We start from the raw sequence: 25120 nt of genomic DNA on the forward strand, positions 1-25120 counted from the left end.
TGAAGTTGAGTTACAAAAACAGTGTTAATATCGATTATGAAAGCAGTCATAAGAGTCACAGAGGTCATACGAGTCACGAGTCATTTTATCTCAACTGCAGTGGAGGTACTGAATTATATTCACTTAAATGGCCAACTAGTTTTTATTTTCAAATTAAGGTTACATTTTGGTTATGACTAGGGTTTGGGTTAAAGTCCACAGTAAACTTGTTAAGGTTAGGGTTGATTTTTGAAGTTAACTCTGATGTTATCCAGACTAATAATAATAATAATAATAATAATAATAATAATACATATATAAATAAATAAATTAATCAATCAATAAAAGTTGTTAATGGTAAGTTTTAATTTGAGGGAGTAATGGTCTCACGGTTACACTTAATTTTTTTATTTTTTTTTAAAGTGTACTTTCATGACCAAACTTCATCTAGTTCGAATTCCCAGAGGGCAACTTTAGCTGCAGGGGAACATTTACTTTCTATTCATGAAAGCAGATTTTCATTCTGACATTCAAGAGGACACCTGGTCACAGACCTGCAGCTGTAGATGTACTTTGAGATTGTGAATCTCTCCTCACAGCACAAAATCTCACATACACACAAACAATTTGACTGTGTGGTTCAATAGTATCCTCACCCTGCATTTGAAACATGATTAATTAAGTCTGATAAACATTGTTTGGTATGTTATTGTATAATTATCAATTATATCGTTCCACAGCGTGTGGGATTCTGATTCAGCCTAGAGATTCAATACATATTTCAGCTGACTGACCCGAGATAACAAGGGGTGTGTGCACATTTGTGACAGCCACTTATACTGTCACAAATGAAGGGTGTGAATATGCAGCTGTATAATTCATATCTACACAGTTGTCCCTCTTTATAATGCTGTCGTTGCATATCACTAGTTCTCCAGTTTGGATGGTTTTGCACCAATATGTGATTGTCCCTTTTACCATCTAATTGTTATATTTGTAATTAGGATATTTGGACAAGGGTATTTCGATTGAAAGCTATGTTTTCAGAATTGTATATACATATATATCTATAAAAAACAAACATGCAAATACCCATTCAAAATACAACGGCTAAAGGTTTCTGCTTTGAAACTGGTTGACATTCCTCTTGTTTTACTGTGGTTTTGTCTCATCCCAGGTCACAGAGCTATTATCACTTCTCTTTGGCACTGCGAAAACTCACGTTTTCAATGCATTATACCACCTGCATTCTCCGGTTTGACTATAATTGTGTGTATAATCTCCCTGGAATGTCATGGGAGAACATAGCAAAAAAATAAGGAGGCAGGAAGTTTAAGCTAATGGGGAGGACAAGAGCATAGGCATATCTAATTGATAGTAAAGGGGTCCCAGTCTTTTTATACATCCTGATGACAAATCTTTTCATAAATCATAAAATATCTACACTACTGCAGGACACAAAGAAGACTGCTGTTGCTTATATCAGAACTCTTTGTCTCCGAATCAAAAGCAAATTCCCAGCACCCGAAAATGTCTTGCTTATAATATAATAGAGTCATTATTATAATTTACATCAAAATCAGCTTGGGTTTACCGGCACGTGTAATTATCAGAACAGGCCTGCTTAGATTGGTTCAAAATGGCAATTAGCATTTAATACACATTCCCAACATAAGCTCAAAAACCTCTTGCTGGTTGAAAGAAACACAACAGCAATATTTATACAGCCCTCCAAGATGTTTTCGTTTACACTCTGAGGAAAATCTTAATTAAAAAATAAAGTAAGGGGAAACCATTGTCAGCACTTTGTTCTGGTAAGGGAGTGTATTTGACGAACTGACAAATCTCAGATAGGCCTTTCAGTTCACCTGCCTTCATGATTGCAAACACTTTTGGCAAAAATATTTTTTCTGACAGTCCTGTGAAACAGAATCTATTGCACCACATGGAGTTGGAATTTCACAAACAGCTTGGCATTCCTAGAATACAAATTACTTTTCACAAGAGGGTTTGTGTCCTTTACAGATATTGTGCTCTCTGACTTGAGGGGGCCCATTGGTGCATAATGGTTCCCAAATTTCATACTTGGTATTTATGTGTGTAATGTATGCTGAACTGAAATAAATATACATATCATAATTCAGTAATGGAAACCATCTGATATGACCAACTTTTTTTGGGAGGTTGTTTTCTACGTTTAGTTTTATTATTCAGTACCAAAGGACGTCACCCTCCTTAAATTAAGATCTAATTGTCAAATGCATTTTATTAATGCACCTTATAACTTAGCAGATTGACAAACAGTTGCGCTTCATTCATGTAGTAATTCTATTGAGTACTCCATATTGATAAATCTTCAAAATAATGTTTTATATATATATTTGTATATAAATTAAAAACAAGCACTAGACACCTACTTTTAATGCCCATAGCCTCTTATGACGAAAGCTACCTTAGATCTCCTTAGTTTTTTTGAAAGAGTTGCTGTCTTACTTTCACTTTATTAGTACAGTTTTTACAGTACTTCTGCGTAGTTAATACACAGGATTGTGTTTCTACAGAAGGGATTTTTTGTGCCTACAGTCCTCTCGTCTCAGGCCACTCATTCTAATTCCACATTATTATGTGAAACCCTTTTCCATTCCAGATTTATATAGGTTTGAGGACTCAAGCTCACAGTTTTTGGCAGCAAAGCGAGCCCACAGGGGGCACCCTGAAGTACATCCCAAGCTGAAACTACTATGATCTTGTATTTTTATTACACCATTATATGTATGGGAATGGACTCGACAAAGTCATTAAGATTTCCCCTGCTTTTAAACTCACTTGTGGTGCCTATTATAATAAAGGCATTGGACTCTATGCAGCCATGATTAAGATATTTTTTAAATAACACACACAGGGCAGACTGGTGTCAAGTGTAAACAATTAATCAAGATACAGGTAAATGAGGACTATCATTAAAGAAATGACATCAGCAGGCAGGAGCTAGTGGGTTGTGTGGGAGGAGGGTATACTTGTGTTTTCTTTGCATTTCATAATTGGGTGCCGAGGGTCTTTGCACTTGTGCTGCAGCAGTGCAACCTCAATATAAGGCCATGCTCAATTAGTCTTTATACCAGAATAAATTATACAATCCGTTTTACTGTACAAAGAGCAATTAATTCATCATAATTTCACTGGGTCAATAAAATAAAGACAAAACCACTCTCTGATCTGTTCCAGTCTTGTTTCAATTCAAAGAAATCAATGAAAAGCTATTTCAAAGCTTAGAAGTTTGATATCGATACCCTTTTGTTCAAAGCTTAATCCATTATGGTAGAAGAGACTTCAATATCTTTCCACTGACTCAACTGTTCAAGGCACAAATAGTACATGTTTGAGCAATGGTGGGATATTGACATCTTATAAAAAATGAACCTAAAGAGCATTATTTGAATTTAGACAGATACCTGACATTTCCAATTCTTCTGAGAATGTTCTATGTTTAATTCATAGCAGCATCACGTAATGAATCCTATTAGCCAAAATCATGTTTGTAAAAAATAGCAGCCTTCAGAAGGTGGGTTTCAGTTCTGGAATAAATCAATCTTTCAAACACATAATAAAAGTTTACTAGGTCCGATTAATTCTAAATATTATCTATCAGTGAGAGGAAACTAAACACTGAAAATACGACATGCCTTAAATAAGACCGAACACTAATTTTAACGCATGCTTTGAAAGCAAGATAAAGGTGATTAGAAATCATAGAAAGCATTCCTATGTAAATGATGTTTACATTATGACAGCATTATCAGATCGATATTTCTCTTTAATCATCTGAATGGTGCATGTTATATCTTATGCTGATGTATTCTTATACATGTTGGCGTATTCATGAATTACCATTGGAAAGGCTTATGGACATTAAAGTCTCCTTTAACAGCTAGGGTTACAAAGCAAGGGAAAGCATAAGAGGCTGCAAATCCCTTTTCCTCCATAGGGTGGAGCTGTGCTCTGATGCTGTAGTCAGAGTGTGTTCTCTGCGATCTGTTCTCCGGGGGACCAGGACTCTCACATCATTGACGTGCAGAGAGAATAATGGAAGGGCGCTGAATCCAGACCAGGTGTTTCCTGAGTCTCGGAAAGCTCTGGGAGGAGACTGCCCACGGCTCCAAAGGATCAATAGAATTGTGAAGTCTGGGTGACTACAATCAAAGATGTTTAAACAGAACCAACATTTCTCCTCACTAAAGCAAACAAGGACTTCTTTCAAAGATCTGCACTCAAGTACAAAATATATTCCTTTTTTCTCAGACACAATACACATCTGTTAATGTTGCCGAACAGTCTGATCGTGCACTTTTTCCTGTTTGTGCACCGAGCCACCCTCAGCTGTACCCTGGAGAGTTCACACTGGCAGAACATAAAATCTTGTATAGAAATAAAAAAGATAACATGACAATGATAACAATGTCAGGTTGAAATCGTGATTTGAAATAATAACTTCAGTAAAGCACTACTGTGAACATCCCAAGACATTCCCTGGCAATCTGCGACTGTCAGAACATCGTGACTTCTGCATCATTATATTAGCTATCTGAATAAATAAATATATAGGCATTGTGCTCACATAATCTCAATGACCCCCGTTTGCTGGCAAAATCCTTTAAATTATTATTTTTTTTTTTCATTTCAACGAGACTAAGGCTGAGAGCAAATCAAAACTTTGACCCACACACCTGTCACAAATTGAAAACACTGTACTTGATGCGTAGTTTGCATTATGTATTTAGAAATATCCTTTGTCAAACTAAACTCCGGCATCAAGTATTGGACCTGTAATCTTCAATTGACAAGCGTATTCATGTTTTAATTTGGTCCAAGACACATTTCAGAGTCATAAAACATGTCTTGAATACACACTTCCTTATTGTCTTTCCTATTTAGGCTGTTTTGGGCCTGCCGTTGTGGAAAGTCCCACAAGTGACTTCTGCTTGATAACTGAATCCAAGAAATGCTATAGCTGGTACTTTTTTTTTTCCCAATGTATTTTATTATTTCTAAATACTACTACTAAAAAGACCAGAAAAAGATTGAATTCAGTGTTAGCACATTGATTTACACTTCTCCAGTGCCGAATGTCACACACAGTGCAGTTGTTATTTTCGAGATTCGTTCTCTAGGATTATATGATCCATCATTATGTGGGTCTGGTACACATTAACCAGTGTGCTATTAAACTGTAGGTAATGCATTTTATGCTGCAGCAGTGTCATCCTACATAAAACAGAGGCCTCTAATTACTCTCAAGTGCAATTTCCACAAAGTATCATACATGTATGCATTATATTTTCATGTATGCCTTGTGTGAATGTTAGGAATATCCGAGCATATTAAAACATCTCGAGTGCATGAGTTATCAAATACTCTAGCTGCTAGTATTTGACAGCACTAACAAACAGTAACAAATAAAAACATTTACATCACACAAATTAAGCAATAATGTCTGAGGCAGGGGGCATCACTGGTTAATAACTGAAAGCGTCTGAAGTGAACCACCCCCAGCTAAAAGCCAAAGTAAATTATCAGCCAATAATCTCTGCTCCACAGACCTGATAATGCTATTAAAAATTCCTTTAATAGAAGCAGTTTTATTTTTATTCTATATGCAATGCACTATAAAGCTTGTAACTAACTGTTCGAAGAACACACAAAAGCATGTACTGTGATGGATCCTTGCTCTTAAATACAGTCTTAGACAGGTGATATGAAATCAATAACAGTTTATCAATCCGTGTAGAGATCATTGTATATTTTTCTTAGTTTTTTATTGTTCACCCATCACATCTTAAAGCTTTAGGTATGATGAATTCCTGTATTTTTGTGAATGTTCTTTTTTCTGATTGTCGCAGAGATTTTGTTTGAATTTTGAAGATTCCTTATCAGTCCTTTTCTTTTATTATGGGTCCCATGTATAGGTATTCAAAGTGAGAAAGCTAACTGCCTATATACTTCCATTGCCTGCCACAGTTTGGCGTCTCTCTGTACTCACTCGCTGTGAGAAAATATTGTCACAAAAGCTAGATCTATATCTTACTATTATTAATAGCTGTTAGTAATACTTTACTTGATTAGCTATATTTTAGAGTCTGCTGTACTGTTGTACTCTTGTTGTTTAGAGCACAGGTGATGGGCCTTCCTTCAGTGAAAGTTTCACATAATTAGATAGTGTTGCTATTTAGGGTTTGCATTGAATTTAATGTGGTTATTACATATTTATAACATGTAGTATAGACATTTTTGACTTTTGGATTAATGTTCACAATTATAGTGAAAACTGTCAACAGTACTAGGTCTACTAGTTATACTAAAATGGTATGAAGGTAGCATATTGTTTTGTAAATACTGTAACTGAATATGTTGCTGATTAGCAACTTGCTTTCAGCTTCTGTACTTGAAAACTGAGGACTTGAGCACTCAGTGTGATGCTGCTGTCTAGTCCATAGAGATGCACACAGCTGCCCTTTAATCAACTGTTTCTTAAAACCGTGTTGCTGGATAAATCACAGCTGGATGCATTGTGTTTTTGATTGTGTGTTTTTTTAAGTGTTGGTTTTAGTTTTGGAAAATCAAATTTGTGTACCATAGTTTAGTAAAGTTTGGTCTGTTCCATGTAGTTGGCTTCTCTGTACTTCCCTTCTCTGAGCCAGTGATACACAAAAGCAGCCAATTGACATTGACAAGGTTAAACCATACTGTTAACTGCCAAATTACTACTGTGGAAGCTTGTGGTGGCCATATTTTATAATTGAATAAAGCAGCAGTAGAGGCAAGCTGGTGGAGTTTAGTATAATAAATCAACCAAAGTTTCTAGGAAGACAAAGTGCGTCTGGATTCATCTTTAGGGTATATGTCAGTCTGCTCAGCATCCACTGTTAATTTAAAAAACAAAAGTCCCTATGATCAGTGAATTATGACCTTTAATAACCCGCCCTGTCAAATAACTCTGGACATGATCTTCTGCCAGCTCACACACCTGTAGTACTGTCTCTTTTGGCCAAAAATGCAGATAATTCAGATCAAAAAAAGGTGTGTTTTGAGACATTATCTCGTCTCTTCTGGACCAGCTTTTGGCTCTGTCAGCCTCTTCGTTAGGCCCGAAGGAAAAGGCACTGAGACAACTGGGCAACAGGTCGTCAACACTTTGAACAAACCCGTGACGCCCAACAGTGCGTCCTGACTGACATATCATTTCACTATCTACGCACTGGGGAACATTTCACAGGTGGACTCGTGCTATAGAGTAATTCAGTTCATTAAGAAATAAACTGAGTTGCTCATTCCCAGATTTTATTTCTGAGTGCTCCATCTGTCATTTAAACCTGTAATTAGTGTCATTAAAGCGTCTGTGGTTCTTAATGAAGTCACGGATGACTGATAATGACAGAACGGGCTGAACAATTATTCAAGCTAAACATTCTTTAGGCAACACTGATAATCTCCCTCCATGAGAATGTGCTGCTACAACAGACAACCTGGTTGGTGATACACACAGAAGTACAGAAATATATGAAATAAATAAAAAAATTGGGAGGATTAATTATGTCTGTAAAAAGCAAGTCACTGTTTCAGGTAAAGAGCAGTGAATAAGACAGTGATGTTATCTATCCTCACTGTAGATAACCAGTTAGGAGAAAAAACTAAACTAAACGCAGCATGTACACTAGATCTATTCAGAAAAACTAATTTATAATCAATCAAATCTGAAAAGTGAAAACCCTACTGAAAGAAGAATTGCATTTTTAAGTTGATTACATTTAGAGAATCGAAACTGGCTAGGGGGAAATTTCATTATCACTAGATATTCCGAAAGATATATCTAAATATTTTATATATTTGGTTTCCTGCATTAAGTAACTTGGAATTTAATAATGTAAATGTATTCAGTATAACTTACTAAGTCAGGCAGTGCTGGTCTTGTGTCATGTAATCTCTCAGTGCAAAAGTTAAAACCATTCTTTGGCAATATCATAATAAATGAGTGAGCAAATGACTTTTACAATCAGAAAACCGAATGAAAGTCAGAGCTAAAAGAACACATACGCAGTTTTATATTACAGCATGATGACATTTATAAGATAAATACACATATATACCCTTTAATTTACTCAACTGTCTCAACAGGGACTTTTTAAGGTCTATTTCCATCATTGAAAACAAGCATCGATAATCCTCCATAAACACACCTGCACCTTTGGTCTTGAGTTAACAAACTGATTCTTACAAGAAACCTAGCATTACTTCCGCAATAAATTATTGTCCCAGCCTGTTATTTATGTCGCCCATTTACTGATGCCTTGTATAACCTGGCATTTAAAACAAAGTCACACACGTGAATTTCAGTTGTGAACGTTATAACATTGCTGCGCAAGGCTCCCGATAGATTTATAGGCGAAATCCAGGGTGACTTACGACCTCACGGCCACAGCTCCCCCTCCCAGCGCATCACACGTGTTTATATGCCTCATTGTTTTGCAAGTCATCGCCTATCGTTCTGCAGTGAAAGTTCACATCTTTAAAGGATGCATTAGCAAAATCTGTTTGTTATATTGTGCAGCTTCCCACAGCAGAAAGACAGCCGAATAGACTGTACAGTTATTATCGTGTTTTTGATCTGGTGTCCGTGCTAAAATGGGACCTTGAAAAAACAGCATATAAACACTGAGACAACAGACAGATATCAGAAACAGCTGGTTTTCTATATCTTGTGCTGTGGTTATAGTCCATTGTATAACTTAGTACATGATCATTTAAAACGTTAATTTTACTGTATATTTATTTATATATTTATATATTTATACCTGAACATCAAAGAACATGGACTGAAATCAGTGGCTAGTTACACGTAATAAAAAAATAAAAAAAACACAACAAAATAATTAAAAATAAAGTAAATTCATAAACAAAGACTCACCTGGAACACCTGGTGGGGTTTTCAGGTATTTTCCATTAAAATGTTGGATGACTACTTCACATTTTTCAGTCGACTCCATTCTAAAAAATAGATTGGATAATTGGGTACTATATCGATAAATTGATATGAATGTGAAAATAAAGCAGTTAAACACATTGCTATTTTAGGAGCAATCACAAAGAAATACAATCACAATAAAAACATCTTGAATACAGTAGTGAACATGTCATTTAATTCCAGATTATCTTGCCACTGTATTATAATTCATTATTGTTGTTCAAAGCAGGGAAATGATTGCTACCTCACCCAGGGGTGTACATTTACTGTTCTTTGCTGCGTACCTCTAGTCAGCTGTTAAATGTTAATGTATTTACACTGAGTTAGAAAATACATCTCCTCACCCCAGGAGTTGACAGCAGTTCACTTGCTATTCTTGGTGCAGAAGGACTGTATTTTATTTTCCCAAAAAGGAGTGACTCAGCCATATCTGAGGGATTAGATCACAAAGGCTACTAATGTCCACTACTTTGCAGTTCACTCCTCGACACTCCACAAATCTTGTCAGATAAATCTTACCATATCAAATCACCAAGTGAGGTGTGCTCTTGTAAGCTGTATTGCTTTTTCCTATGGCCCCACTGGGCTGGAGGAAACCAGGAAACGGATACCATAAGGGAAGTAAGAATATTTCATAGGATTTTATATTTATTGTATCCAGTTCATACTCAACACATACTATTAATACCAGAATCACAAAGACCAATATATTTACAATTTCCAGCAGGACGAAAGACTCCCAGGAGGAAAGATCTGAAAGTGAGTCATGCCTTTGCACTCTACAGAGAGCCATTGTGATGCCCTGATCACAAGTACGCCTGCCTTTATTTGAAAGGCTCTCTGAGCTACAAAGAATGCGGCCATTTTCAACTAGGGTTTCACAATTAGTGGCATCTCTAATCTCTAATCTGCCGCACACTTTGCTTGTAACCGAGAGCTTTTCCATCAGCTCCAATTGCAGAGGCAGGACAATAGCAAGAGTAATGTTTACATTCTCTCTTTCGGGGGTGGGGGGGCTGAATCAGTAATACTGGACATGCTCTTCCACCACCTGAACACACAGGAGCCTTGGCTGAACAGCGCTCTCGGCAGACGCTCCCTCCAACAACGGACTAATTACATACACTGTCTTGGCGACCAGTCCTGCAAGAACACTCAACCGAGGGGAAAATCCACTCCCAAGAATAATCCTTAATGACATTAAGCATTCTTGTCCGAAATAATTATCCACTGAATGGCCATAATGGATTCTGATAACGGTAATGGATAGTGCAAAAACACTTAGGTAGTTTACCCTTTATAATGCTCCTTCTCCCTTAACATCTGTCAACCCACAGACCATTCTGTACTCAATTACATCTTTTCCCCACAGGTTTTGACCTAAACAGGTGGTGACTGCTATGTATAAAAATCTCGTGGATGCTAAACGATTGGCTAATTTCACAGCAAGGATGAATAATTCATAGTGACCTTTTTTTTTTTGTTTGCTGGTTTGTTCAATTTTAGAAAAAGTGAAATTAAAAACGCTTGTCCCATCTTCCAAAACGAAACTTCTCTTCTTATTTCTGTTTTAATACTTCATATATTTGATCATTTTAGTTTTAATAACAAATGTGGCATCAGGGGAAAATAAAAACAATAACAAACAATGACAAAAAAGGCTGTCTCCTTAAACAGATCACGTATTTGAAGCACAAAATAACCCAACTAATACAGAGAAGAAAGGGACGCTTTCAGACCTGGCAAAGCCGACACCTCTGCTGATCCCATTGGCGTCTCGCAGTATCCGTGTGGAGATGACATGCCCAAATGGCTTTAGCATGTTCTCCAGCTCCTGCTCGTCCATCGAGATGGGCAAATTGGAAATGTACAGGTTTGTGGGGTCTTGTTCCTGTTGCTGGAAAAGTGTAAGAACAAACACAAGAACAATATTTTAATGTGGTACTTGCAGAATCACAGCTTAAACTAACACCACCATATGAGATAATGAGTCCCCCAGCTTTTTATAAAAAATGATATACAGTGAGGGAAAAAAAGGTATTTGATCCCCTGCTGATTTTGTACGTTTGCCCACTGACAAAGAAATGATCAGTCTATAATTTTAATGGTAGGTGTATTTTAACAGTGAGAGACAGAATAACAGCAAAAAAATCCAGAAAAATGCATTTCAAAAAAGTTATAAATTTATTTGCATGTTAATAAGGGAAATAAGTATTTGATCCCCTATCAATCAGCAAGATTTCTGGCTCCCAGGTGTCTTTTATACAGGTAACGAGCTGAGATTAGGAGCACTCTCTTAAAGGGAGTGCTCCTAATCTCAGCTCGTTACCTGTATAAAAGTCACCTGTCCACAGAAGCAATCAGTCAATCAGATTCCAAACTCTCTACCATGGCCAAGACCAAAGAGCTGTCCAAGGATGTCAGGGACAAGATTGTAGACCTACACAAGGCTGGAATGGGCTACAAGACCATCGCCAAGCAGCTTGGTGAGAAGGTGACAACAGTTGGTGCGATTATTCGCAAATGGAAGAAACACAAAATAACTGTCAGTCTCCCTCAGTCTGGGGCTCCATGCAAGATCTCACCTCGTGGAGTTTCAATGATCATGAGAACGGTGAGGAATCAGCCCAGAACTACACGGGAGGATCTTGTTAATGATCTCAAGGCAGCTGGGACCATAGTCACCAAGAAAACAATTGGTAACACACTACGCCGTGAAGGACTGAAATCCTGCAGCACCCGCAAGGTCCCCCTGCTCAAGAAAGCACATGTACAGGCCCGTCTGAAGTTTGCCAATGAACATCTGAATGATTCAGAGGAGAACTGGGTGAAAGTGTTGTGGTCAGATGAGACCAAAATCAAGCTATTTGGCATCAACTCAACTCGCCGTGTTTGGAGGAGGAGGAATGACCCCAAGAACACAATCCCCACCGTCAAACATGGAGGTGGAAACATTATGCTTTGGGGGTTTTTTTCTGCTAAGGGGACAGGACAACTGCACCGCATCAAAGGGACGATGGACGGGGCCATGTACCATCAAATCTTGGGTGAGAACCTCCTTCCCTCAGCCAGGGCATTGAAAATGGGTCGTGGATGGGTATTCCAGCATGACAATGACCCAAAACACACAGCCAAGGCAACAAAGGAGTGGCTCAAGAAGAAGCACATTAAGGTCCTGGAGTGGCCTAGCCAGTCTCCAGACCTTAATCCCATAGAAAATCTGTGGAGGGAGCTGAAGGTTCGAGTTGCCAAACGTCAGCCTCGAAACCTTAATGACTTGGAGAGGATCTGCAAAGAGGAGTGGGACAAAATCCCTCCTGAGATGTGTGCAAACCTGGTGGCCAACTACAAGAAACGTCTGACCTCTGTGATTGCCAACAAGGGTTTTGCCACCAAGTACTAAGTCGAGGGGTCAAATACTTATTTCCCTCATTAACATGCAAATCAATTTATAACTTTTTTGAAATACATTTTTCTGGATTTTTTTTGTTGTTATTCTGTCTCTCAGTGTTAAAATACACCTACCATTAAAATTATAGACTGATCATTTCTTTGTCAGTGGGCAAACGTACAAAATCAGCAGGGGATCAAATACTTTTTCCCCCCACTGTATATATAGTACTGTGCAAAAGTTTTAGGCAGGAGTGAAAAAATGCTTATATTTATTAGATTATATTGATCAATTAACAAAATGCAAAGTGAGTGAACAGAAGAAAAATATACATCAAATCAATATTTGGTGTGACCACCCTTTGCCTTCAAAACAGCATCAATTCTTCTAGGTACACTTGCACACAGTTTTTGAAGGAACTTGGCAGGTAGGTTGGCCCAAACATCTTGGAGAACTAACCACAGTTCTTCCGTGGATTTAGGCAGCCTCAGTTGCTGCTCTGTCTTCTTGTAATCCCAGACAGACTCGATGTTGAGATCAGAGCTCTGTGGGGGTCATACCACTTCTTTACACTGAAGATAGTTCTTAATGACTGTCGCTGTGTGTTTGGGGTCGTTGTCATGCAGCCCCAAACTTGCAAGGAACCTCCACCAAGCTTCACTGTTGCCTGCAGACACTCATTCGTGTACTACTCTCCAGCCCTTTGCTGAACAAACTGCCTTCTGCTACAGCCAAATATTTCAAATTTTGACTAATCAGTCCAGAGCACCTGCTGCCATTTGTCTGCACCCCAGTTCCACTGTTTTCTGCCAATTCTGAGCTGATGGCACTGCTGGACATCTTCCGATTGCGAAGGGAAGTAAGCATGATGTCTCATCTGTTGCAGTAAGTTTCCTTGGCCGACCACTGCGTCTACGGTCCTCAACGTTGCCCGTTTCTTTGTGCTTCTTCAAAAGAGCTTGGACAGCACATCTGGAAACCCCTGTCTGCCTGGGAGAGACCTTGCTGATGCAGTATAACTACCTTGTGTCTTCTTGCTGTGCTCAGTCTTGCCATGGTGTATGACTTTTGACAGTAAACTGTCTTCAGCAACTTCACCTTGTTAGCGGAGTTTGGCTGTTCCTCACCCAGTTTTATTCCTCCTACACAGCTGTGTCTGTTTCAGTTAATGATTGTGTTTCAACCTACATATTGAATTAGCACCTGTTTGGTATAATTGTTTAATCATACACCTGACTTTGTGCAAGTGTACCTAGAAGAATTGATGCTGTTTTGAAGGCAAAGGGTGGTCACACCAAATATGGATTTGATGTAGATATTTCTTTTGTTCACTCACATTTAGTTGATATATATAATCTATTAACATGTCTATTTTTGAAAGCATTCTTACTTTACAGCATTTTTTCACACCTGCCTACAACTTTTGCACAGTACTGTGCATATATATATATTATATATATATATATATATATATATATATATTTTTATTTTTTTTATTTTTTCATGGTTATATAGATTTGGGGGTGGACACATGACACTAATGCATGACATGTTATTTTGCAGTTGATCAGGAAGACATCATTTCATAATTATGTCTACAGTACATTCAGCTTCATCCTTCCAATTAACATCAGCTTTTAGGAGAGGTTTCTAGGTTGCAGATGTACGACAGCATGTACAGTCATGCTGCTATAAGCACTCCAAAAGAATGTCTGGAGTTCAGGTATAGCGTCCAGGGTTATAATTCTCGGGAATGTTGTTGCATAAACAGCCTTCAGAGCACTGACAGATCGGTTCCCATTGCCTGGCCCTGAAACCTGCCAAGGCATCATGACTCTGAGCAAACCCCTGAACTGTGTGTGGGGGGGCGTGTGCAGAAGGAGGCAGCAGTAATACACAGCTTTCCGGTACATGACTTAAATCCAATAGCCAGCCTTCTTTATTGAATTGATTCAGTGATCAGTGACATGGAAGTGCAGTCATGTTGACAAACTCCACCTTGTAAGAACAGGGCTTTATTTATTTATCTGTCATCGATAAAGGCTGCAGTCCCACAGGACCCCACAGCTAAGTAAACAGGACAGGAAGACCGACAGAGTTTATCAGGAGAACACAGACCGAACTTCTAACTGTAGCTTAAACGTAAGGTTTCCAGTTTCCTTGTACAAACAGGGATGCATCCCAACAAGAGTCTCTATGCAGGGGAAGATGTGAAGTTTTAGCACCCATTTATCAGCCCCTAGTCCTTAAATATGAACAGCAGACATTCAGCAATTTAATTAGCTGGGATATCGTAATGGCACAGAAGCGGCAATAAAAAAAAAAAAAAACGGATTCTCTTTATGTCGGCAACAGAACAAATCTTAGACACAATTCCTCATCTTGACCTAGATGCAACCTAGTTAAATAAAGTTTCTGGAAAACATTGTTTTTATTTAAACCCCTTAAACAGTAAGGTTATGACATTCTAAAGAAAATTACAATAATATTTTATCAAGGCAGGTAAAGTTCTTTTTAAAGGGTCGTTTATAACATTTCAACTCAATTAGGCCCTCTATAACTATTAGACTAAGTGAAGCTAAGACATTATGGAGGCTGGCCCGTGTGCATTAAGCATGAAAATTATTTGGACGATACAGCATCTCTAAGCTCCTTATATCTGTATAATTGGGATCTGTACTGCATTAAGGATTGAAACTCATTAAAGGGCTTCTCTTCGCGAAGCTGCAGTGAATAATCAATCTCAAAGAATAACCAACTGCCCACTCTGTCTGCTTCACAGGTAATTAAATTCAAAATATAAGAATATTACAGCTGAACATTTTCAAATCTACTTAGTTAAAACATCTTTGGTTCCAGTTTTGAAAACAAAACAGAAAGCAGTGTATCATCTCAGAAAAACAAGAGCCATTTTTACTGATATGGATATGGATATGGATGCAAAGTGTTCAGGATTTGTATCTGGTCGCTTTCGATTTATCTGATGCTCAGGAGCAGTCTGGTCTCACGGGAATGGGTCTGTACATGGCATTAAAGGGAAAATATTTCTGTAGTATTTTAGATTCTTTGGCCAAAACAAATAGTCCTAACACTGCAAACCTGATGCAGTGGGGATGCAGCCACGTCAACCAAGACAAGCTTTTCATATATATATATATATATATATATACACACACTCACCTAAAGGATTATTAGGAACACCATACTAATACTGTGTTTGACCCCCTTTCGCCTTCAGAACTGCCTTAATTCTACGTGGCATTGATTCAACAAGGTGCTGAAAGCATTCTTTAGAAATGTTGGCCCATATTGATAGGATAGCATCTTGCAGTTGATGGAGATTTGTGGGATGCACATCCAGGGCACGAAGCTCCCGTTCCACCACATCCCAAAGATGCTCTATTGGGTTGAGATCTGGTGACTGTGGGGGCCAGTTTAGTACAGTGAACTCATTGTCATGTTCAAGAAACCAATTTGAAATGATTCGACCTTTGTGACATGGTGCATTATCCTGCTGGAAGTAGCCATCAGAGGATGGGTACATGGTGGTCATAAAGGGATGGACATGGTCAGAATCAATGCTCAGGTAGGCCGTGGCATTTAAACGATGCCCAATTGGCACTAAGGGGCCTAAAGTGTGCCAAGAAAACATCCCCCACACCATTACACCACCACCACCAGCCTGCACAGTGGTAACAAGGCATGATGGATCCATGTTCTCATTCTGTTTACGCCAAATTCTGACTCTACCATCTGAATGTCTCAACAGAAATCGAGACTCATCAGACCAGGCAACATTTTTCCAGTCCTAACTGTCCAATTTTGGTGAGCTTGTGCAAATTGTAGCCTCTTTTTCCTATTTGTAGTGGAGATGAGTGGTACCCGGTGGGGTCTTCTGCTGTTGTAGCCCATCCGCCTCAAGGTTGTACGTGTTGTGGCTTCACAAATGCTTTGCTGCATACCTCGGTTGTAACGAGTGGTTATTTCAGTCAAAGTTGCTCTTCTATCAGCTTGAATCAGTCGGCCCATTCTCCTCTGACCTCTAGCATCAACAAGGCATTTTCGCCCACAGGACTGCCGCATACTGGATGTTTTTCCCTTTTCACACCATTCTTTGTAAACCCTAGAAATGGTTGTGCGTGAAAATCCCAGTAACTGAGCAGATTGTGAAATACTCAGACCGGCCCGTCTGGCACCAACAACCATGCCACGCTCAAAATTGCTTAAATCACCTTTCTTTCCCATTCAGACATTCAGTTTGGAGTTCAGGAGATTGTCTTGACCAGGACCACACCCCTAAATGCATTGAAGCAACTGCCATGTGATTGGTTGGTTAGATAATTGCATTAATGAGAAATTGAACAGGTGTTCCTAATAATCCTTTAGGTGAGTGTATATATATATATATATATATATATATGCATCATTGCCACTAAGATGCTCTTATTACCCCAAACCCCCCTCACTATGCTATAAAATTATAATTTCTATTGTTTCTGTTTTATATATGTGTATATATATATAACTGCAGGATAAATATAATTTTTAAATGCATCCTTCAGAAACCTGTGCATCTCAAATGGCAGTATTTAGAACTGAAAAGGATTGTATTGTGTTCATCAGGAGCGATACAATAAAGTTTGTATTTTTTGTCCATTGCGATGTTTAAAATGATGGCCTGGAAAGATTTGAAAACAGTTTAGCTGAAAAGCTATTAATGCCCTGCGCTTTCCTCACTGAGACCTGATTTCTCCAACACAGACTTTACGAACATATTCAGTCAAATAAATTAATAAGTAATTGAAAAATTAATGTGTAGGCCAGCGCATTCTTTTGAGACTTACCACTGAATAAAAAGGTTAATGAAAAACCTTAGGGACACTTACAAAATTATGATTAGAATTCATATTTGCACTGATGAGTTAAAAATGAATGATGGTATTCATGCAAAAGCTGGCTGAAATGAGCTCTTTCACTACTGCAGCACTCTTTCTTTTCTTAACAGACAAAAAAACACAAATGTATTCCCAGAAGTCCCGGCACCACTGTAGGTGCCACAATTCCTTTGTCTTCAGATCAGGAGAAATAAGTTAATCTATAGATGCACTGAGGAACATAGCACAAAGAACTTATGCTTTTTAAAAACAAGTAAACTCTTTGTGAAGGGAATCTGATAAATAAAACAAAAAATGAAATGCTTTTAGATAAGATTGTGGAGACTCTACAATCCCATTTTGGGATTTATTGTGCAGATGGAGCAGACCATGGCATATTTCAGAGAGGATCAACAAAGATGATAGACAAGGCATGTGTAGTTTACCATTAAACTGTATTATTACTACATTGCAGGTCTTGCAGGCACTGAAATACATTCTCAGGAATGTCTCAGCTGAATCTTGTGGCTGTTTATATCCAGCTGTGTATCAAGCTATAACCGAAGATGATAACAGGTAGAAAAAATGATAGAGATAGATAGTAAAGGTGGATATACAAAATCAGTGTGTTGTTTGCTTACTGTAAGAGTGAGTGATACATTTAAAATAATGCAAGTAATTCTGAATAAAATCTGAAAAAATAAAGTCGCCCCCCCCCCCCCAACATTTTTATTAGCTGTACACTCACTCACCCCTCGGTGATATCATGCAACAGTGCTGTAAAAAAGCAAATAAAATGCGGACGCCAAGAAAACAGCCAGAGACAAGTTTGGAACCAAAAATAACTAATGTCTTCCACTATCTGCAACCACAACTTGCCCGGGGGCTCAGAAAACAATTGTGGTAGCGGAGTGCAGAATATGGGATGTGAAATATAGATGCAGCCTGATATTATTTTCAATTTCAAGTTGAAGTGCTTAACATGTATTGCAGAAATGTGATACTACATACAAAAAAGAAAAGAAAAGAAAAGATGGCATCCTGCTATGCAGTTATGGTAAGACCACTCGAAGGCCAGTAGAGGAAGGTAAGGGCTTAGACTAATTATTTCCTAGTGGACATGGTATTTTAAAGACCCAGGGAAGTTCATAGTGAAAGAGCCATAATGAATTCCCAACCAGCTAGCTGATGTGACTGCAACCTCCGGTCTCTGATCAGAGAGGGAGAGTGTGGATGTGTGAAGAGTTGGTGTGTGTGGGGGAGTGTAGTTGTCGTTAAAGGGGGGACCATGGTTACGGCATCTTCCAGCTATAAAGCCTTTGGTTTAACGTGTCAAGAGTCAGGGAATTATAAAACAAAAGTAGCATAAAGCGCTGTCAATCATCAAGTCTTTGATGTGCTCCCTGCTCTAGAGGCTTTCTGCTTTCTGAATGGAAAGATCAATCACCGCCACTTTGAAGCTTTGTTGTCAAACATATCCCAAATGCTTCCCCTGCGTGGTAGATCACACTAATCAAAATGTTAATATCATGCTGGATGGAGAGAATGTGATAAATGCATGGGATTAAATGAATACATATTGTCTATTTAATGTTTTTTTTTTTTTTTACCTTTGTGGTAAAATGTATGCCATAGATACGGTGAGGTACAGCATTGCACTTCAGTTTTATAGTTTGGCAATTTTTTTAAATAAACTGTAATGTAAAACAATACTATTGACGAGACAACGAGTAAGGCAACTAGATTTCAATGAGTCGGTTAACTCTTGGCAAGTATGAATATTACTATGATGCAGAAAGAGAAATATAGCCTTAGAAACCAAAACAAAAAATACTACCTGAAATCTAAGATAGGTATATTTCTGGGTCTTGTAGCACACATTTTAATTTAAGGATTCTTAATCACATTCTTGCATGAAGAAATTTCTGACTTTGTAGGCAAGCAACAACAAGAATTTATACTTCTGAACACTTATTATTATTACTTTTTTTTAATATTATTAGTGTCAGTGCTGCATTATTTAATCAGAATTGTGCATATCAATATTAGAAATAAAAAAAAAATAGAGCAATATTCTTGCATATTTTCCTCTTCCTTTTTTCTACTACATGTGGCGTGAGCCTGCCGGAAACCCAGTGTTGACAATGTGCATTACAGAAACATAATCTCTTCATAATCAGACTGCACACTCAGCCAAGCAACACAGGGAGCAACAGTGTCCCAGTGTATTCCTTCTAAGAATGTATTACGGGACCACAATATATTTCTGTTTCACTGAAGATCATTTGGTACATTTTTGTATTGATTGTATGAATACTTAGTACATATGTCTTTCAATTAACCCTTAAGCAAACAGATAAAATTCAGAGAACCAATAAACCAAGTGCTCACCGACATTGCAACCAAGAGAGAAGGAAAGTATAAATAGGTTAAATAGGTTCAGGGCTAATAAAATACTGTAGGTTTTTATTTTACAGACAGTGTAACTTTTTACCTAGCTTTTACACTTGCATATCATTAGAATAAAAAAGAGAAGATAAATTAACTAGCATGTTTTAAAAAATATCTTCTGGCAGAAGTCCCCCATGTGCTTTTGTGTGTTGTCCTCTCTATCCAGTAACACCATGAACAGCTTGTTGGAATATACTGCTGATCCACAGACACCCCAGCCAAGCCCAGTGATTGTTTTATTTACCCTAATTAAATGAGGAAATGAATGCAAACTCTTTCCAACTGCAAGCCACCTCTGAGCCAAGAACCGCTTCCAGGAGACACCAAAATTGTCCATCTGTAAAATGTTGTATGAATACATAGGATACAACTTTTAAAAATATAGACAATTTACTTGTTTACCATCGTTTACCCAGTTTTTTTGTTTCCTTTCTATGTTATTTTGTATCTGTCTGTTTCCTATTCTCATTATTCATTGTTTCTTTTTTTGGCTAAAGACACTACACTGAGCAGTTGTACAGCTGTAGGGACCTTTACGAATGCTGAATGAGTCAACAGTTTATAAGGAGGGTCATCCAGTCCAGGTCAGAGTTATTTTTAACTGCAGGGAAGCACATTCCTAAATCGATTTTCAATCTATAAATAGCTGAGGTGGCTATGGAACTGTAAATGCATATATTAAAATATATAGTAGGGAGCTTTTTAATAAATTAGTTTATAACTTGTGTGTATGTTACCTCTATTCTGTGTTTACTTCAGCTTCACATATTTTAATATAATTATGCAATTTATATAAATCATTTATCTGTCACTTGTGCTAATCTGGGTCTGTGAAACCACCCACTAGGGTATAATAGATCTGGATAACAGGTTAGTTAGCAATACACATAGTAGATTATACATGTATAACATGCATTATATTAAAAGTGAATTATTAATCTAGAAAGGGTTGTATAAATGAGGACAGTTCAATTACATGCAGTTCCTCATCAGCTATTAATGTGTTATTAATACAATATTAATACCGTGAAAATACATCCCATGTAATAAAGAGTTAATAAATGCAATTTGTGTCTCAGTCTGATGTTTGTTTTGTCCAGTTTTGCAATAATAAAAAACAGCTTCCTCTATACCAGTGTGTGTGTGTATATATACATATATATATATATATATATATATATATATATATATATATATATATATACATACACACACACATACACACACACATTATAAATTAAAATAAAACAATTGTAACACTCATTTCTAAAAGATACATCTGTCATCCAGTGCATCCCTAAACATTTAAAACAGCATGCACTCTTTGTGCTTTAGAATTACAGCTAATCAATTGTAACTATCTGACATACAGAGAAACCTAAAGCCTAAAATGTTGGTCGACTGCTAATGCGTTGTTTATCAGTTTCAAGGCACTAAAGAAGCTTGATAGCAAGAATTTGCAATGCACTTTGCTGGACTGAAACATAACTCAAGTAGCAAAAAGTAACAGTCATTTAAAATCTGGCAAATTCAGTTGTACAAACGTTCAATACAAACCAAATGAGAAACGTCCCTGAAAATGACTAAATTATCCTAATCTTCTCATGCTCCAGCTATAGTTGACCCAAAACATATTATAGACAGATTCCACTCTTCTGTTGAATTTATTTGTTGTTTTGACACAATGTTTCACCCCATATTACAAGCCCTCCTTTCAATTGATCTAATAAGATTTTATACACCAGGTGCACAAATTATAAGAGTTGCTAAATATATCAAAGCTTTTGAGCATGTGAATATTCTCTTTCCCTAGTTGCTAATATTGGGTAACCAACATAACCCGTCCATCTCTTCCAGTTATGGACGGAGATCATGTTGAGTTTTTTCACTGAACCGACTGAAACAAAGGCTTCTCAATGTGTGTCATCAGAGCTGAGGTGATGAGAACGAGAACTATGTGTGCCTTGTGGATCACTTCATCTCCTGCGCCAACTAATCCCACCATGACATCAGTACAATCAAGGGAACTATGGAAATAAAAGCCCTGGCAGGTCTGTGGGAGGATCAGAGAGTGTCTCTTTCCACAGATGTATCAACAACAGTGTGACCGTATATTCACAGGTATCACCTGGCCTTCCATGTCTTTGACAGTGGCTAATGCTGTCATCAAACAGGAAAATTAATGAACTGTAAATACACATGAACTGTAACTTCTAACAGGAGTAATTCTTTAACATTGGTTGAGCAAGGTTTGCAGCATTGTTATTATCGAAGAAGATCCCTTTCAGCTATAAAATAATGAATATTAAAAATGTATACTAATGTATTATAATAATAATAATAATAATAATAATAATAATAATAATAAACCAAATCAACAACATTCATTTACATTTCACTAAATCAATCTGATATAACTAACTCAACTCCCATTGTCAACAGAACTAATTTAATAAATAAAGACATATGGGAATATTTAGCCACTGAGGGGAAACTATTTATTTATTACACAAATAGTCCAATGATGTGGAGACAGATGTCGTGCTGTTGAATTCCTAATTTTGTAATTTGGGCAACACTGCAGCCATGGCATTCTGTGTAAACAGAGTTAATATTATCCTACGTCGACTGCTGTTTCCGTGAAATCCAGCTGATCTGAGACATATGCATTAATACAGAGTAATAATGTAAAAAAATCTTACGAACTTGAATGAACATAAGTTAGCGGTTTAACTACGTTCTTGCAAAGACATATGACAAAAGTGACAAGAGTGATTGTTAAAACTGATATCAGAGCAAAAGTATTTATCTGACTTTCATGTTTATATGTTCAACAGAGACCTAAATCATCAAACTGCTTGCTTCCAAATTTGAGGGAATATTAAAAAAAAAAAAAACATATATGCCAAACAGATTTACAAAGCATGTGTTTTATTCAAATGAGCCTTCTGTTGTGGTAGTTCATATACGTGCCTTTAAAGCTGGCTGGAGACTATGCCACGCTTTGTGCCAAACAAAAACAAGTCTAAACACTCAGTAATTTGCCTTTCATTAACATGGTCTACTGGTAGTAATTATTTCTGCACTATGCTCTGCTAAATATCTACCAAATGCTTTTATGTAACTCCTACAATAGCTCACACTCTTAGCATGTGCCAAACTAAAAACGTCTGTTTATTAAATGAAGGACTTGGACCATTGACTTCCATAGGTTATTTGTTTTACATCAGTTATATCAGTGATATATCAGTGATAGGTGATAACTAATATGTGGGTTTCTGCAAAAGTTTGTAGCTGTGTTTAAGTGTGCAACAAACTCTATTAAATCATTCATGAAAGGAGAAAGACTGACCCTGGACTGATGGGACGCATGTGTGAAGATCCAGCTGGTTGTAGGTTGTTGACAGAGACACACACTGCACAACATTGTATTGGGGGAAGAAACATAGGAATACAACACTAATGAAGAATTATAACTGTAAGAGCAGGCAAGGACCTTTTGGAAAAGCACCTCTCACCTCCAAATGCCAGGTTTAACCTGCTCTGAGAACTGGGGCTTTGTGGTTGAAGGCAAGACACTGGTCTGCTCTTATTTCCCATTGTGAGCATCATCTCTGCTTACTATTGATTCTTGGATGTTGTTCAAGCTAGAGATTCTTCAAAGCCTAAGAGGCTCTTATTGATTAGCTCTGCAGGTGCAGGGGTTGATTGTTGTGCTGTAGAAAGAAGTAGTATAGTATTCCCTAACCTATGTAGACCATTTTTAATTCTATTAAAAATATATATATTCTGATCCCCACCCGCCTCCACAAACACACATACACACCCAAGTGACCTATTCCAGCTTCTCTAATAAAATTGTCTGTTTTAGAAATTTGTGGTACTTTAGTGAACTGAGATCTCAGGGATAACATCGATTCACAGGGCTTAGTTCTCACTTGGGGCCTTTTTCACACAGCTGTGATAAATTTGCACCAGCTTTTTAAGAAAAAGAAAACAAAGATTTTATTACAGAGTATCTCATAAACACATCAGGGGTCAAGAACTGCATAGCAAATGTAGGTCTTTTTTTTCTTCTTCAAAATGAACACATTGTTTCAGAACAAAAAGGCTGATACAGGTGTCATGGTTGATATTGTTAAAAAAGCAAGGTAATATTTTTCATACATAAATGGTTTCAAAGCCCTCATAGGCAAGAAACCTTGGGTTAACCTTGTAAACCAATAAATCAATACAATCACCCAGTTTCTACAAAGAATACATCTTCTGTCTGCTGAAATGAACAGTGCAGACACGGCAACTTCAATATACTAGCATTCAGGTAACCACTTGCAGGTAATTACATTAATATGATTATTCAGAAAGGGAAGGCCCACAGCCACTTCAATGTCTAAGTAGCAAATGCTGAGAACCATTGATGTTCCCTCTGGAGCAACGCCATAATGGAAAATAAAAATGGCTTAAATTAGCCTAAACAATCCACCTGTCATTTTCAAAGTTCACCAAGTCCTTTTCAGTCCTTTTATTTGCTGCTCCAAAGAATGAATACCAGGGAGGGTGCCAGTTCAGGGGTAAAATAAAAGCCTTGGAGTTCAGTTTCATTCAGTTCATTGAGTCATTTATAATACGATATGCCAAAATCCCATTTTGGTGTTAAGACCGGTGCTGATAGACTTTGACAAGAATAAAACCTCCCATATTTTTTCCCTAAACCTTAATGGAGTCAGTTTATGTGTTAAATTTGGTTGATTGCCTATATAGTATTTGGGGGCAGGGGGTTACAAATCTGTTTTTGATATGAAGTTAATTTACTTTCCGGTTAGAAAGTTAGCAGAAATCTTGCTGCTTGACCTGCCATGTAGGTCTATGTGGAGCTGTAGTTGGAGCAAAACCTTTCATGTGCATGTGTACCTCATTGCAGGAGTATGCGTGCTCATTTTTGGCAGGCATGCGAGGTCACGAAAATCAACAAGCGAGAAACTATTTTAACATTCAAATTTTCTTAATTAGGAAGATAAAAGCTGGAGTGCTGGAGCAAGATGGCAGTTGGGAACCGTTTCAATTGCCGCCACGTAACTGTTCTAACACTGCATTCGCATTTTTGATCGAGTGAGCTCTGGGGACTCTCCTTCCTCCTCCAGTTGGTCTAGGTACTTTTTTCACACAATTGTGAGGGAAGAATTATGATTGTGGGCAGTGATAAACTCTCTAGTCACTAGCCACCTAATGCATTACATGAAATAATGTATGAATGGACAGAACTGATGTGTCATCGATGACTGTGGGATTACAGAGCCATATTTCAGTCACCAAGTGCATATCCTCCAACACCGTGAACAAGCTGCAGTCAAAGTCAGCTTTCACTACCTACAGAAATAGAAAATCTCCCCCAGTCAATATTCAATTAAT

General features: G+C 37.6%; 1 protein-coding gene across 2 annotated transcripts in view; it reads right to left on the minus strand.

Moving 5' to 3' along the window:
• rbms3 (RNA binding motif, single stranded interacting protein) overlaps nt 1-25120 on the minus strand; it is a 220201-nt gene that overhangs the window by 58531 nt on the left and 136550 nt on the right. For both annotated transcript variants that reach the window (XM_066691284.1, XM_066691285.1), the window contains exons 5-6: nt 10735-10892; nt 8939-9018 (exon numbers count right to left, since the gene is read on the minus strand). In XM_066691284.1, coding sequence (XP_066547381.1) covers nt 8939-9018; nt 10735-10892 — 238 coding nt within the window. The remainder of the gene's footprint in view (nt 1-8938; nt 9019-10734; nt 10893-25120) is intronic.

Source organism: Amia ocellicauda, chromosome 18 (assembly GCF_036373705.1).
Source record: "Amia ocellicauda isolate fAmiCal2 chromosome 18, fAmiCal2.hap1, whole genome shotgun sequence".
NCBI lineage: Eukaryota > Metazoa > Chordata > Actinopteri > Amiiformes > Amiidae > Amia > Amia ocellicauda.